Below are 16,526 nucleotides of genomic sequence, written 5' to 3' on the forward strand. Positions count from 1 at the left end.
TTTCTTTTTTCTTTTTCTTTCTTTTCTTAAGCCGTCGTAGATCGTTTCAACCTTCCAAACTGCTTGACATTGGGAGCATCGCGACTGCTTGACATTGGGAGCATCGCGACGCTTTCCAGTGTATCTCTTGCGTACGAAACGCTCAGGTCAAAAAAGGATAAACGACAGCATTCAATGTTGGTACACGTGTGAGGTGTGTCAGCGTGTAAATTGGGTATCACTTCACGTTGTGCCTTTCTTTCTTTCTTTTGCGTTCGACAGCTACGCAGTCAGGGTCGAAGTCCGAGGGATGCCACAAACTCGGACCGGACGTCCGGTGAAGATCGGCTGCCGTCCCCCAGAGCTTGGTGTTGAGGTCAGCACCCCCAGGCCAGGACTGCTGCCGCATCTTCTCATACAGGGGACAGTCTTGGAGAATATTGGATGGGGTCTGGTCAGCCTGGCCGCAATCACATAGGGATGTGGCTGCCACTCCAATCCTCTTCAGGTGTGCTCGGAGGCCGCAGTGTCCTGTGCGAAGGCGGTAGATGGTAGTCTGGTGTCTCTTCTCCAGCGTGCTGATGGGATCCTGGTGTGCCTGGTAGCCTCCGTTCAGGGTGACCCAGCCTCTTCGGAATCTGCTGCGGAGGAGAGTTTTTGCTTCCTCATACGTGGCAGGAATGGTTGGCTGTGTGAGCTTCCTTCCTTAGCGAGGTGGTCTGCACGCACGTTGTCAGTGGGAGGCCTACATGTGCAGGCACCCACTGGAGGGTCGTTCGGGCTGTTTGGGTAAGGGTTGTGAGGGAGGCCTTAAGGGACTGGATCAGTGGACCAGGATCAGGGGAGTCAAGGGCCTGGAGTGTGGACATGGAGTCAGTGAAGATGGAGATGCTGCCAAGGGGCTTTCCACAGGAGAGGAATTCTGCTACTGTTTTAATGGCGCGTTGTGCCAAAACCACGTGTTCTTCACGGCGCTCCGCTTCCGAGTCCAAGTGTCCTCGGCCGTCTTCTGGAAGTTTTGATTCGCTGTGAAGGATCGAGCAGTGCTGATGACTGAAATAGTAGACAATAACTGAAGATGTTCCGCAGAGAACATTACTCAAAATTCTCGGCACAAATGATGATCTTTTCCCGAGCACGTGCATGGCTGAATGTTACTGATGATCATTGCTTGTGAGCACATGTAAGCCCCCCCTTCTAACGTACTGAGCCGAGTTACTTTATAATGACGACAAAGTTTATTCGGTTCTAGCTCTGTGTTCATGCATAAACACTAGAATTCCCGGAAATATTAGTGTCAATGGTTCATGCAAGTTCAGTGGTCATGCTCGATCGACGGTCACTGATCGAGAGCACGTGCACTGGTTTCAAGTTGCTCGATCAGTGCCAGTGGTACCGGACTGAGCACAAGTCCTGAGCCCGGAGTTTCCGCTTTTTCGGTTGGAATTTTCACTGATTTGTGGCAAGGGCACCCACTGGATTACTTTATTATCAAAATGAATTCGGTTCTAGCTCTTTGTTCATTCAAGTTCACTGATGCTCGATCCGGTCAGTTAGTGACTGACCGCGTGGCATTCAGCCACTGTGTTCGGGTGGTCTTGCTTCTTTGGGCACTGTCGGAACGCCGCCATGCATAACGAGACGAGTCGTGACTGAACATAAATAAAGCCACCTTTTCCAGAACTGTGATCGGACCATAACTCACAAAAAACCTATATGTGCAGGTTTACTGTTCGTTGTACCTTCTGGCGCTTGTGGCGGTACAGTGACGCACGCACTTCCCCCACCTATGTTTCTGGCTAACTCGTGGATGGTGACTGTCACCGGCTGCCTTACCTTTATAAAAAATTTTTTAATGATAAACAGTCGTGTCCGACTATGACTATCAGAACAGCAGAGAAGGCAACTACAAACTATCCCGACTAGCTGGGCTAGAATTTGATTGTAGTGGAGAGTGTCTTGCCCAAGTTACACCCCAACTCTCTTGGTCAAGAGGGGTTTAGGACTGTCAGCGTTGGGGATGGTTCCCAAATGCCAACTAGCCCCCAAGGCTGCAGCACTAACAGCTAGTGCAATATTGCCACCTAGTTTGAGAGTCATAGTCCTTCACAAAGACTAAGTAAGTAGTCTAACTGAGAAACCGTCGAGTCACACAGCTCTCACTTTGCTGTTGGCCCAACTGTAAGCTTATGTCAATCTGTGGTGTAAGCTGAGCTGCCTTACCACAGCAATAGCTGTTAACATCGCACGATATGCATGAAATAAAGTTTGTTTTTTTCTCTCTGTCTGTTTCACTGTGCAGAATACAGGGTGGTGAGTTCGAGGTGAAGTACCGAATGAACCCTCTTCACTCCCACAAGAACGGAAGGTGATCTGATGAACTCATACTTCCGTCACGGTATCGTTACCAGGTAGTTCTGTTCAAGCCTTGCCTGCCGTCTTCTTTCCCTGTTGAACAGTTCTTCGTGTGCCTTTCCTCAGCCTTTCTGCAGGGGTCCATCAGGCAGAGGGGTGTGTGTGTGTCGGGGGGGTGGGGGGGGATGGGGGGAGAGGTGTGTGTGGGGGGTTGGGGATGAGGAAGGGTGGAGGGGAGGGGTATTGTGGGAATGTCTGGTCTCCGTTATTCTTCATTAATTTGGTTTTGAATAGTTCCTGGTCATCAGTACAGTTTCCATCCATTCGTTTGACGTCAGGTTGTTCAACACTGATGACGTGTCCTGGTGACTGCACCCATGACTTCCTGCTGCCATACGGCCAGAGGGCGATCCTTGCTGGGCATGGATCAACACCTGGGGATGTGCTGAGTGTTCCCCCAGTCTGACTGTGCAGAATGTCACTGCCAGTGATGCCAACCTGAGAGAATGATGTCTTCAGATTATGAGATGACAGATGCTACAGCCTCTCTTTTTTTCTAGTTACGTAACACACCACTGTATGGAACTTCATGAACAGACTTTACAGAGTCAAGTCCATTGTGGAGTGATGGCCTAGAGGTAATGCGTCCACATAGAAATGAGATAATCTGAGCAAACTGGTTCGAATCCCAGCACAGTCGCCAGTATTTTCTCCCTCTCCACTAGACTTTGAGTGGTGGTCTGGACGCTAGTCATTCGGATGAGACAATAGACCAAGGTCCCATGTGCAGCATGCATTTTGAGCATGTAATAGAACCAATGGCAACAAAAGGGTTGTCCTGGCTAAATTCTGTAGATAAATCCACTACGATAGGAAAATAAATAAAATTGCAGGCAGAAAAAAGCAACAACAACAACAACAAAAAAATGGTGGAACTTGGTGCAGCAACACGCTCTCCCTGGGGAGAGCAGCCTGAATTTCACTCAGAGAAATCTGTTGTGACAAAAAAAAGAGTAAAACAAAACAATACAATACAACTGTTAGCCCACCATAGCGGGGTAAAAAAAGGTCCTACACATAAAGGCCCACTTGTGTACATACAGGTGAATGTGGGAGTTGAAGCCCACAAACAAAGACGACGAAGAAGTTGGCCCATGCTTTCTCACAATTCCATGCTTTCTCACGCCTTCTCTCACTTTACAAGAAAGTGTAGGACTGTGAGCAAGTGAGGTTGTTCCCCTGCCTTGCTTTGCTGTGATTTGTGACATTGTGAAATTCCTTAACTCTCTCCATACGAATGGCGAAAGAGACGATTTAACAGCGTTTCATCCCAATTACCATCATCAAAATATTGCAAGCGGAACGCTCTTATACTGAAGAGGTGAATGTTGACAAAGAATACCACAGTTCTGATGACGGAAGCTAAAGGTTGGGTCATTCAGACACCCACTGGACATCCGAGGGGTCTGTGTAGAGGAGAAGAGAGGACTGGCCGTACTGAGTGAGTTAAAGGTCCTGTCTTCATGCTCTGAAAAGTGAGGCTAAAGCATTGTGAAACATCTTGTTTGTCACATTTAACAAGAAAGACATTTCATTTTGTACATTATTGTCGGACGGGGCGCAATAGCCGAATGGTTAAAGCGTTGGACTGTCAATCTGAGGGTCCCGGATTCGAATCACGGTGACGGCGCCTGGTGGGTGAAGGGTGGAGATTTTTACGATCTCCCAGGTCAACATATGTGCAGACCTGCTAGTGCCTGAACCCCCTTTGTGTGTATATGCAAGCAGAAGATCAAATACGCATGTTAAAGATCCTGTAATCCATGTCAGTGTTCGGTGGGTTATGGAAACTAGAACATACCCAGCATGCACACCCCCGAAAACGGAGTATGGCTGCCTACATGGCGGGGTAAAAACGGTCATACACGTAAAAGCCCACTCATGTGCATACGAGTGAAAGTGGGAGTTGCAGCCCACGAACGAAGAAGAAGAAGAAGAAGTACTTTATTGTCAACGTCCGTCGGGGGGGAACTATCAGGACAGGGTCATGTCTTCATATGTATTTATCTATGCCATAAACACATTGCAACAGTTTTCTTGTAATTTTGAAACTGACGCCATTCTAAGTGCAAATGTCAGTGTCATCACCATCAATGTTTTTGTGTCTTTGTTGACATTATTATCATTATGTCTTGTCTCGTGTTGCCCCCCCCCCCCCCCCCCCACCTCCTTCACCCTTCCTCCATCCCCCCCACCCCCCTTTCTTTTTCTTTCTCATTTTTGACAGATTTATGTTCTGAAAAGACAAGAAACTAACCTCAATGACAAAGGAAATGTTTTTGATAAAAATCAAGAGGGACTTCCCATGTTTTCTTACACACTGCAAAAAAAAAAAAAAAAAAAAAAAAAAGCGTGGGGGCGCCCCCAATACATTCTTGCAATTGCGAGAAAACCTGAAATGACCAAACTTTCTCACAATCCCACTCTTTCTCACAATAAGTGAGAAAGTTTCAGTTTCAGTATTAACTGCATTTGGACAAATCCATATACGCTACACCACATCTGCCAAGCAGATGCCTGACCAGCAGCGTAACCCAACGTGCTTAGTCAGGCCTTGAGAAAAAAAAAAAAAGTGAGAAAGCGTGGGCTAACATCCACTGTAGGCAATAAAATGAACAAAGGTCTTTGATAAATGACTTTTATTGTCTTTTGTGTACACAACAGTCATTGTATTGTTTTATTCTATTTTGTATACGCTCAAGTCACTGTACAGTACAGACTTGTCTGACTGACTAACCTGTCAATATTTGGTTCATCACATGCGTATCAACAAAGAGAACGACCAACAACTAAGAGTGAGTAAAGACAAACCTGGGAATAAAATCTTTGGAGTTTTTCTGGTAATGATTACATATGAATGGCTTAAAATGAATGAAATCCTGAACAAGTGAATTTCACTTTCAGATTCTGGCAGGTTAACAAGATCATTCATGAAATAGCTAACGTGAATCAGATATATGATCTAACATTAAAACAATGAAATACCTCCTTTTTCATGTTTTTTTTCCCCCTGAAGGGTAACCATTAGCAGTACCATTATAAAATCAAGTTCAACTCACCACACTAGCAGTGTTAAAACAAAAAAAACAACAACACGTCATCATCAGATGATAAGTACAATACAATTATTCATATTCTACTTTGAGCAACTTGAGCAAATTCAGTATACAGGATTATAATCAAACAAAGAGACAAAAAAAAAGAGTCATGATGATAAGAACATTGTTAAATGGCACTTCAGGGAAATGTATGATAAAGATCTGAGTACAAATGCGTGGGGAATGTTTTATCATGAAATCAAGAATGTGTGTGGAAAACAACTGTATATTGAGAGAGAAAGAGAGACAGACACAGACAGACAGACAGACAGACAGACAGACAGACACAAAGAGCATAATAATGGAGGTGCCAGTTAGGCAATGCTGTTGAAAACATTTGATCAAAAACAGGCTGACAAATACATCATGTCAAATGAAAAGACATGATCAGAGGCAAGATAAAAATACAACAGCCAAAACTAAAGTACTTGAAGAAGAAGAAGAAGAAGAAGAAGAAGAAGAAGAAGAAGAAGAAAGAATAGTGAGTGTCAGTGTGTGTGTGTGTATGTGTGTGTGTGTGTGTGTGTGTGTGTGTGTGTGTGTGTGTATGTGTTGGTGTGCGTGCGCATGCGTGTGCATGCTTGTGTGTGATCCAGCATGTGCTTAAGTACATTAAGCCTTAAACAGGATACATCCATTTTTAAAGAAGAGGCACTTAAAAAAATTCAAAAGCAAAGTAAATTGATACTTTCTTTCACAACATATTCTGTGTACAAAAATAACTTCAAACTGTATAAAACTTCCATCAAACACACTGTGCAAACAAATGCCAGCCAGAAAAACAATCTCCATGCATCACAGAGAAAACACAGTTGGTGGAATCAAACTAACACAAGCGTGGACAACACAGTGATCTGATTTACAGAAACAAAATTGCTTTCCCACCAGCTGCCGTGGCGAAGTGGTTAGCGTCGCGGACTGACGGCTGGGAGGACACGGGTTCTAATCCCAGCGGAGGTGGGTTTTTTGGCCCGTGGCCGGCTCCTACCCAGAGTTGAGTGTGCTGTGGGCTTAAATGGGGAGACTGGGACCACACAGTCAAGCGTCATCCACTTCAAGGATGTGTCTTTGGGTGTGTTGCTCTAATTACCTGACCAACACTGCAAGTGTCTGTATCTCTCAGGCCTGGTTAACGCCAGGATATCATTATGACAGGAAGCATAGAGTACAGCCTTGTCACGCAGTCCCAAACCAAAATGGACCTCCATAGCAACATCGTCATCATCATCGTCATCCTCCTGCTCTTTCATCGTCATCAATATAAACAAAATAGTCTCAAAGTCTGTGGCCTTTCATGCCCTGCTCTCATGATGACCTCAGTTTTGATACCCCTCCACTTCCATGCTTGGGGTGAGTCCTGTCAATGTCGTCAGTGTCGGCAGATTCATGGGGGGCTGTTGTTTGAGGGACGTGGTGGCGGTCTCCACTCTGGGAGGGATGCTTACTCAGTCTGGCTCCGCGACTAAGCCATTATTGTCGTTAGTAGGGGGCTTAGTAGGTGGTGTCTTAAGTACGTTGAATCAGAACAAGCACCCAAAAAAATCACTAAGACTCACCAACACAACAGAGTTCATGAAACAGTTTCCCAAACATTTAGCTCCCTATGGTAAATAAGACTTGGCCATGCCAAGGACACCAGCCATTCTGCTTAATTTATCATCCCCAGATTAAAAAAAAAAAAAATCATAAAAAAAGGGAAAAAATTAATACTTCAAAGCCAAACAAAAAATATGTTAAAAAAGGCCATATATGCAAATAACACTGCAAAATGGGCAGCTAGTGCCCATCCCAGTGTTTACATCTTACTACCTCATCGCCAGAGCAAAACAGCACAGATAGTACATCATAGACTGCGGAAAAGAGAAAAATAGTGTCAAGGCTTGCTTGAAAAAACAAAAGACAGGGGAATGGACTGGGAAGGCAGAAAAAAGGAGACAGCAGTGAAGAAAGAAAAAAAAAAAAGGCAGAAACAAGGAGAGTGATAGAAAAGAGGAAATTTCTGGCACAGAATTTGCAGAAGGCGGGGATGCTGTTTATACTGAAAGATCCCCGGACATCCCCACTCACTTCTGCCTTTCACACTTTGTACCCCATCATCGGTGCAGCTGCACCACAGCGACTGTAACCCATTGGTGCAGCTGCACTGAATCTGTGGCCCAGCCTAACAACAGGTGAGTGTACTGTCAAAGCTCAACTTTATACACAAAATGCACATAACATCATCCGAAACGCGTTGAATCCCCTTGAAATCACCGGCTAGCAAAGCAGAGGATAAAACCAACAAACTGAAAACACTGTGTGAAAAATAAAGTACAGATAATGAGAAAGCAAAACTGAACCTGCTCACTGCAATATTAAAACATTCTTACTTGGTCCAAGGGAAGCAACCAGGAGTTATAACTACGTAGGTACTCAAGGAACAAAGCATTGAAACATGAAAGAAACAAAACACAAAAAGCATAGAAAAACTACATGGCACATTGCTTTTCGTAAAATTCATCTACATGCATATAGTAATCTCCATCAACTCCCCCCCCCCCCACCCTTCCCCAGTCTCTTTTTTCTCACTTTACTCCCCCTTGAAAAAAAAAAAAAAAAAAAAGGAAAAAAGTTTAGAACCTTAAGCTGTTCAGCATCATCAGAAAATATGTTTTTCTTTCAAAAAAACAACAAGACACACCTGGTTTTGTGGTAGAAATTGAAATAAAGCACATTGTTAGAATATGTCACTGATACACACACACACACATAACACAAACACACTTAAAATTCATGTTGGTCCTCTGTGATAGTTTAGCAGCACAGTAAGTGTAATCTTCTTCTTCTTTTTTTTGTTGTTGCCATTTTTGCCTCAGCTCCCATACCCCAAACATGATTTTATCATGTGGATTGCCTAGCTACATTCTGTAGGAGGATCTGAAATGACCAACAGCAAGCATTCCAGGATGGACAGAATTCTTTATGAACCATGCTTTTAGACCACATCATCCGATCACTGGCAACAATCTATACATCTGCGTTATAAGTGCAACTAATGCATACATGATAAACAACAACAAAAGACCTGTTGTGAACACACACACACTCACACACACACACAAAAATAATAAGTGTTCAGTCAACAGGTAAAACGATGCCCAAGCAGAATCATACAGAAAATGCTAGAATCAGAGCAGTAACAGAGAAAGCTTGTATGTACAGAAAGGCGTACATATTCCATATCTTTTGTTCCTTGTGTGAAACTGTGCAGAAGTGTTCTTGATAAGTTGTGTCTGTGTGTTTTTCGTTACCTTTGAATAAAAAAAAAAAAAAAAAAAAAAAATTATTGAAAAAAAGAAAAGAAAAGAAAAAAAGGCATATGAAAGACTCCACTGCACTTAACCGTGACACTGTTCAAAACTGTAAGGGGGTTTTGTGGTGGGGGTTGGTGATGACCAATGAGAAGCCATTCTGCAGACATGCTGTATTTCCGTTGGTGTGTGTACACATGCAGAGTTTATCTTTCTTTCCATCTTTTTTTTTATAGACATTTTCAAACATTTTTTTTTTTTATTCAGGAAGCATTTTCTGGACGTAGGCCTTGTATCTGTCTGAATGGACATTTTCTTGCCATACTTAGTCTTCCAAGTTGGTGATGATATGTCAGTGTTTTTAATTGACCTTGTGTGTTTGTGTAAATGTGTGTGGTCATGTAATTTACATAAGTGTATTTACATACCACATAAAGCAAACAGTCAATGAAGTTTACAGTGAATGATAGACCCTTCAACATCCAACAACTGATCAATTCATGTGAATCATACACCCTGCAACACCCCAAGACCTGTGTGATGGTTATGGGAAGCAACATAGTAGCCTGATCAATTCATGTGAATCATACACCCTGCAACACCCCAAGACCTGTGTGATGGTTATGGGAAGCAACATAGTAGCCATATACCCACCCCCTGAAAATGGGAGTTCAAATGAAAATGGCTGCCTTAATGGTGGGTTAAACACTGTCATAAGTCCATCCAATCAATCAAAAGGAAAAACAAAAACAAAAAACAACAACAACAAACCAAAACAAAAAAAGACAACACAAAAAACAACAAAAGACACCCAAACACAGAGGCCATCATTCTGAGTTGACAAATGCTGTCCGTTCCCTGGCTTAAAACGGTCCTGAGTGCATATGCCCAGACTTAAAAAATGACATCTTCTTCTTACTCTATGTAAGAAATGACAGAACTCCTTTCCAAATATACAATTTGTGTGTGTGTGTGTGTGTGTGTGTGTGTGCGTGCGTGCGCACACGCACATATGTGCATGTGTGTGTGTGTGTGTGTGTGTGTGTGTGTGTGTGTGTGTGAAGCATTATTAGACTAATAGATCAGGACTTGTAATACTGTCAATCATTTTCAATGAGGTGATTCTTCAGATTTTTCTTAAACATGTTTTTAAAAAAAAAATTTTTTTATTCATGATAATTTCTAGAGTGAGTGGAAGATCATTCCATAAAAGTTCCACCAGAATACAGAAAGCTGGATTTGTAAAGGCTGTTTCTTAGTCTGGGAATGCACAGCATGTGGCTGTGTCTGTGCACATTAGTTTTAAAAGTGCAATCTTTTTTTTTGGATCATTTCAATACAAAATATGCATGCAAACAGCTTTGTTGAAGAACTGCCTGTTGTGAAAAGATAATATATTAAGTTGTTTATAGTCCATAGGGTTTTGTATTAATGACCATTTTCTGAAAATGATTACATTTGGATTGACTTTCCATGGCGTTCACTCTATTTCTTTGTTTCTCAATTTTTTTTTGTTTTTTGTTTTCTTGAATTGTTCATTTGATCCATAGATCTTCAAATAATCTCTATGATGCATTTCAAAGTCAATTTCTTTTGTTATCCATGGTGGTTTTGTTTCTTGTCCAACTCTTTTCCTAATAAATGGTGCATGCTTCCTATTTCCAGAAGAGAACGTATTTATCCAAAATTTGACAGCTTCATCAGGATCTCCTAACTGATATACATAATCAAAAGGTGAGTTTGCTAAATTAGAGAGAACGTCATCTTCTTTAACTCATTCTACTCTAAGTATGAGTTAACTCATACCATGATTACTTGCCCCTGTGGACCAGGTACGAGTATTCTTAAACCAGCACACTATTCTAATTTCATTCACTCTTGCTTGGACCATTTACGGATTCCAGAAGCATGAAAATTAAGCTTTGTTTGACCGACTAAATCAACAATTCTCCATCCAATTTCACCGTTTCAGTGAACCACCCTGTTTTTTTTCTGCAGTGGTCTCGTGTAGTGCTGGTCCAGGGGAGTTGTAGCAGGCATGTGGCTGTGGGGGTGGAAGGAGTTAAAGTTCCATGTCATGATCAGTCAGTTCTTCCAGACTCTTCACCAGTTTGTCGAACCTGGGTCTGCGTTCAGGGACCCGCTCCCAGCACGCCTTCATGATGTCGTACATGGGGGCGGAGCAGTTGTCAGGGCAGGTCAGGGGGTACTTCTCAGCCCTGTACTTCTTGAGGATGTTGTAGAAAACACTGCCCAGCACCTCCTCGGGCTTGCGGTTGCTGAAGATCTCCCATAGGAGGATGCCGAAGGACCACACGTCCGACTCCACGGTGAACTTCACCTCAAAGTTTTTCATGCTGTTCAGGATTTCCACGGGCATCCTGAAACATGCAACACCAACCGACGTGTTCACACCTACAAGTGCATATGCAAATGCACTTACAGCACACACGCACATATGTAACATATGCATGCGTGCACGCCTGTGTGCACATTCATACGTGCGTTTCTGTCTGCCCGCGTGTGTGTACGCACACATGCGTATCTGTCTGCATGTACACTGGTACACACGTACGCCAACACACCGACACACGTGCTTGTGGTGCACAAAATGATTTTCGTCACTCCCATCGCACCATTCATGCTTTGAGGCAGGGTAAGACGAGGGCAGGTCACACCATTTTACTTCACTAACACAGTTTCACAGTATTGTACTGTAATACCTGCATCCTCCCAGCCCTGAGCTGGTGACACAGTTCACCGCAGCAGCATGTATTTTTCATAATCAGATATCAATTAAAAAAAAAAAAAAGAAAAAGAAAAAAAAGGTAAGCAGGCAACTGGGTGGTTTTGCTGTCTGATTTGTCCATGACAAAACCACTTAGGCATAGCAGCATGCATTTTAAAATCAGATATTGATAAAAAAAAAATAATAATAATTAAAAAAAAAAAAAGGTACTCACAGACAGGCAGGCAGCTGGGTGGTTTTGCTCTCTGGTTTGTCCATGACACAAACCCCTAAGCCACACCAGCAGCATGCATTCTTAAAATCAGATATTGATAAAAGAATAAAATAAAATAAAATAAATGAAATCAAATTAAAGAAAAAAAAAAAAAAGAAGTAGAAAGTACTCACAGACAGTGGGGCAGCGCGTTGGGTTTGCTTTCTGATTTGTGCAGGTCGTAGTAGCCCTTGGTCAGCTGGTGCGAAAGGCCAAAGTCGCACAGTTTGGCCAATAGGGGGCTGGCCCCCTGGCCATCCGCGCTGAACAGTACCACGTTCCTGGCCGCCAGGTCCGCGTGCACCCGGTTCACTTCCTGGCAGATGTACTGCATACCCTGGGTAGAAAAAAAAAAAAAACATAAAAAGAAAATTTATTTCCATCAAATTCTGTTTCAAACCCTTTCAGTGCCAAGTAGAGGATATTTTCTGTAAAAAATTTTGTTTTAACCCTTTCAGTGCCAAGCGGAAGAGGGTAATAATTTTTTAAAAAGGAAATATATTTCAATTAAATTTTGTTTTAACCTTTTAAGTGCCAAGCCTATCTTATGCTCAGTGACAACTATTTGCTGGGGGATTTTCTGGTCATGGAGGGTAATAATTTTCAAAAAAGTTCTAGCATGCAAACTACTGAAAGAAGGTATATTTAACCTGCACTTTTCTGAAAGGAAAAATAAACATAATATCCAGTGATGACAATTTCACATGAAATCAATGATTTTGCAAGAGAAAAATTTCTTGAATGACACGATGAATTAAATACAAAATTGCATGTCTCTGCTATTCTGCTTTCCACTCCACAGGACCTAAATATCTTTCTGACCTTATCAGTGTTTACACAGAAATATTCTCCTTCTTCTTCTTCTTCTGCGTTCGTGGGCTGCAACTCCCAGGTTCACTCGTATGCACATGAGTGGGCTTTTACGTGTATGACCGTTTTTACCCTGCCAAGTAGGCAGCCATACTCCGTTTTCGAGGGTGTGCATGCTGGGTATGTTCTTGTTTCCATAACCCACCAAACGCTGACATGGATTACAGGATCTTTAACGTGCGTATTTGATCTTCTGCTTGCATATACACACGAAAGGGGTTCAGGCACTAGCAGGTCTACACATACGTTGACCTGGGAGATTGTAAAAATCTCCACTCTTAACCCACCAGGCGCCGTCACCATGATTCGAACCCGGGACTCTCAGATTGAAAGTCCAACACTTTAACCACTCAGCCATTGCGCCCATCATTTACACAGAAATGAAAGGTAGCTTTCCCTGGGGACAGCGTGTCACTGCAGTGCAGCACCACCCTTTTTTTGGGTCTGAAAGTGCATTTGCTTTATCATCAAAATGTCTTCTTTGAGAATTTCGCCAGGGACAACCGTTTTGCTGCCATGGGTTCTTCCAGGTGCGCTAAGTGCATGCTGCATTCAGGACCTCCATTTATCATCTCGTCTGAATCCCACGCTTGCCAGTATTTTCTTCTCCTTCACTTGACCTTGAAGTGGGGGTCTGGACACTAGTTATTCAAATGAGACAATGAACAGTGGACCTGTGTGCAACATGCATTTAGCATACATGTTAAAGAACCTACAGCAACAAAAGAGCTGTCCCAGGCAAAATCACGTAGAAAAACCCACTTTGATAGTAAAACAGATACTTTTGCAGGTTGATAGAAAAACAGATACTTGTGCAGGTTGATAGAAAAACATACTTTTGCAGGCAGAAGAAGAAAAAAAAAGAGGGTGGCATTCTCACTGTATCAACATGCTTGTGTTCTCCCTGGGAAGAGCAGCCTAAATTTCACACAGAGAAATCTGTTGTGACAATAAGAGTAATACAATACAATGCGACACACTGCAATACAATACAATACAATATGTATCTATGATAGTTAGTCATGTCCAAGTATGACCATCAGAACAACAGAGGAGGCAACTGCTGTCCCGACTATCTGGGCTAGAATTTGATGATAGTGGAGAGCATCTTGCCAAAGCTACATCCCCACTCTCTCGGCCATGAGGGTTTTAGGACAGTCGGCGCTGGGGTGGTTCCCTAAGGCCAACTTGCCCAAAAGGCTGCAGCACTAAGAAGAGCCGGCGCAAAATAAAGGAAATTTTCTATCTAAAATTACGTTTAGTTACACATACTTAACCATGACCCACTAGTGCAGACTCCGGCAGGGGTCTGACATTCCTGTCCTGTGCAAACTACTATCCGCCTATGCGGAGAAAACGAAAGTAGCTACGGCTGATAACCTCCCGGAAGTAGGTAACCTCCCCTTTGCCCCCCTGACTAGCGCCCTCTTTTTCCGACAGACATTATGACTCCTGTTCCTGTGCTCTTCATATGGCTAAGTTTTTTTCATATTTTCTGTCTGTCTGTTGATTCTCTGGTGTTCTTGTTTTTTGACAAATTTTGTCTTCAACCAGGTCACATATTTATATGGTTCGATTGGGAGATCGGGCTAAAATTAAGGAGCGATCGCAATCGATTCGCGGACACTCTGGGCCCTCTATTTGTGGCCCTCTCAACAACGCCAAGCCGCCTCCTCCACTTCCTTTGCTCCCCCCGATCGACTCCAGACCTCCACTACCTCCTGAACCTTCTCCAGTGACTTCTAGGGGTTCGTTACCCCATACTCAGCCATAATCCCTTTGGGAAAACACCATACACTGGCTTTGGATCCGCACGCTAGACTGGGCCCTATGTGCAATGCGTCCGTGGCGGCGGCCGTGACATCGGCTCACGCGCCCCCCACGCGGCATGCCTCTTCCGTCTTGGATCCTATGGCGACCAAGGCGCTTAGGGATGCCCTCCCCAGGTGTAGGGAGGAAGAAATACAATGCAGCACATGGGAAGAAGACGTCAGCTGCTGACACCAACCTTGGCAACGTCGGTGGCAAACTTCTTGAGGAGCAGTTTGAACCTGGGCGTGCCCAGCCTGGAGGCGTTCTTGTGCACATAGACATCCAGGCTGCCCATGTCCGCGTACTCCATCACCAGCTGGTATGGGTTGTTCTGCCCTGTCCACAGCAGGCACAGCGTCACCACAAATAGGGTCACCACACTGGGGAGGTTGTGTGAGTGCGTGAGCATTTGCATGTGTGTGCGAGGGTCTTTATGCATTTGTGTGTGTGGACAAGGATCCATATGCATTTGTTTGCGTGTGAGGATCCATATGCATCTGTATGTGTGAGAGGGTCCATATGCATTTGTATGTGTGTGCAAGGATTCATATGCATTTGCATATGTGTGCGAGGATTTCTATGCACTTTTATGCGTGTGTCAGGATCCATATGCATTGTATGCATGTGCGAGGATTCATGTACACTAATATGTGTGTGTGAGGATTTACATGCATTTGCATTTGTGTGAGGATCGCTTTTCATTTGTATGTGTGTACGAGGATTTCTATGCAGTTGTATGTGTGTGCAAGGATTTCTATGCAGTTGTATGTGTGTGCGAGGATTTCTACGCATTTGCATGTGCTTGAGGATTCATTTGTATGTGTGTGCAAGGATTCATATGCATTTGTATGCAAGTGCGAGGATTCATATGCATTTGTATGTGTGTGCAAGAAATTACATGCATTTGTGTGTGTGTGTGTGCAAAAGTTTATATGCATTTGTATGTGTGTGTGAATGTTTTTATGCATTTGAATGTGTGTGCAAGCATTCATATGCATTTCTATACCTGTGCTAGGATCCGTATTCATTTGTATGTGCGTGCAAGGATTTCTATGTAATTATTAATGTGTGTGAGAATTCCCCACCCCACCCCACCCCCTCTCCCAATCACCAAGAAGAACCAGACAAAATGCCGATACGGAGATCCACACAATAACACAGAAAATTCTTCACACCCCACGTAAAAAAAAAAATTCCCCCCTCTAACCTAACCCCACTCACTCCTCCAGCCACCCACCCACCCACCCACCCAGCCCCACCTTTCACCACGAATCCGATCAGCTTGACGACGTTGGGGTGGTTGAGCTTGTAGATGCACAGCGCCTCCTTGAGGAACTGGGACACCTCCTCGGGGTTGTCCCGGGTGATCATCTTGACGGCCACCAGCTCCCGGCTGCAGCCCTCCTCAGCCTCTCGAGTCTCGCTCTCCTCCAGCAGCTGGGCCTTCACCACCCGGCCAAAGTGCCCCTGGACAAAACGCACGCACCATCAGTATCGGTATCGGCTGTCAGTAGCTCAAGGAGGAGGCGTCACTGCGTTCGGACAAATCCATATGCGCTACACCGCATCTGCCAAGCATGATGCCTGATCTGCTAGCGGCGTAACCCAACGCGCTTTGTCAGGCCTTGAGAAAAAAAAAAGAAAAAAAAGAAGAATAAAAAAGAAGTAAATCAATATTAAAATTGAAAAAATAAACTGAAAAAAAAAATTCAAAAAAGGAAAAAAAAAGATAATAAGAATTATCATAATAATGATAATAATAATAGTAGTAATAACAATAAATACGAATAAAATAAAAAGACAATAATGATAATAAATAAACACTCTTTCACACTTTCTTTTTTTTGTGTGTGTATGTACAAAGGTTGTTTTTTTTTTACATGTAGGGCCGTTTTTACCCACCATGTACACATTCATGCTTTTCCTTTTTTCTTTTTTTTTTTTTTCTCTTTTTGCGTTTTGTTGTTGTTCTGTTGTTGTTGCATTCATGGGCTGCAACTCCCATGTTCATGTGTATGTGTGAGCAGGTTTTTTTTTTTAACGTGTGTGACCTTTTTTTA

General features: G+C 43.3%; 1 protein-coding gene across 2 annotated transcripts in view; it reads right to left on the reverse strand.

Moving 5' to 3' along the window:
• Positions 1–9,941: 9,941 nt before the first annotated feature.
• LOC143297463 (uncharacterized) overlaps positions 9,942–16,526 on the reverse strand; it is a 54,832-nt gene continuing 48,247 nt past the window's right edge. For both annotated transcript variants that reach the window (XM_076609860.1, XM_076609858.1), the window contains 4 exons: positions 15,726–15,933; positions 14,663–14,802; positions 11,919–12,121; positions 9,942–11,163 (listed from right to left, as the gene is read on the reverse strand). In XM_076609860.1, the coding sequence (XP_076465975.1) occupies positions 10,845–11,163; positions 11,919–12,121; positions 14,663–14,802; positions 15,726–15,933 (870 nt within the window). In that variant the 3' untranslated portion in view covers positions 9,942–10,844. The remainder of the gene's footprint in view (positions 11,164–11,918; positions 12,122–14,662; positions 14,803–15,725; positions 15,934–16,526) is intronic.

This window comes from Babylonia areolata, chromosome 22, assembly GCF_041734735.1.
Source record: "Babylonia areolata isolate BAREFJ2019XMU chromosome 22, ASM4173473v1, whole genome shotgun sequence".
Lineage (NCBI taxonomy): Eukaryota > Metazoa > Mollusca > Gastropoda > Neogastropoda > Buccinidae > Babylonia > Babylonia areolata.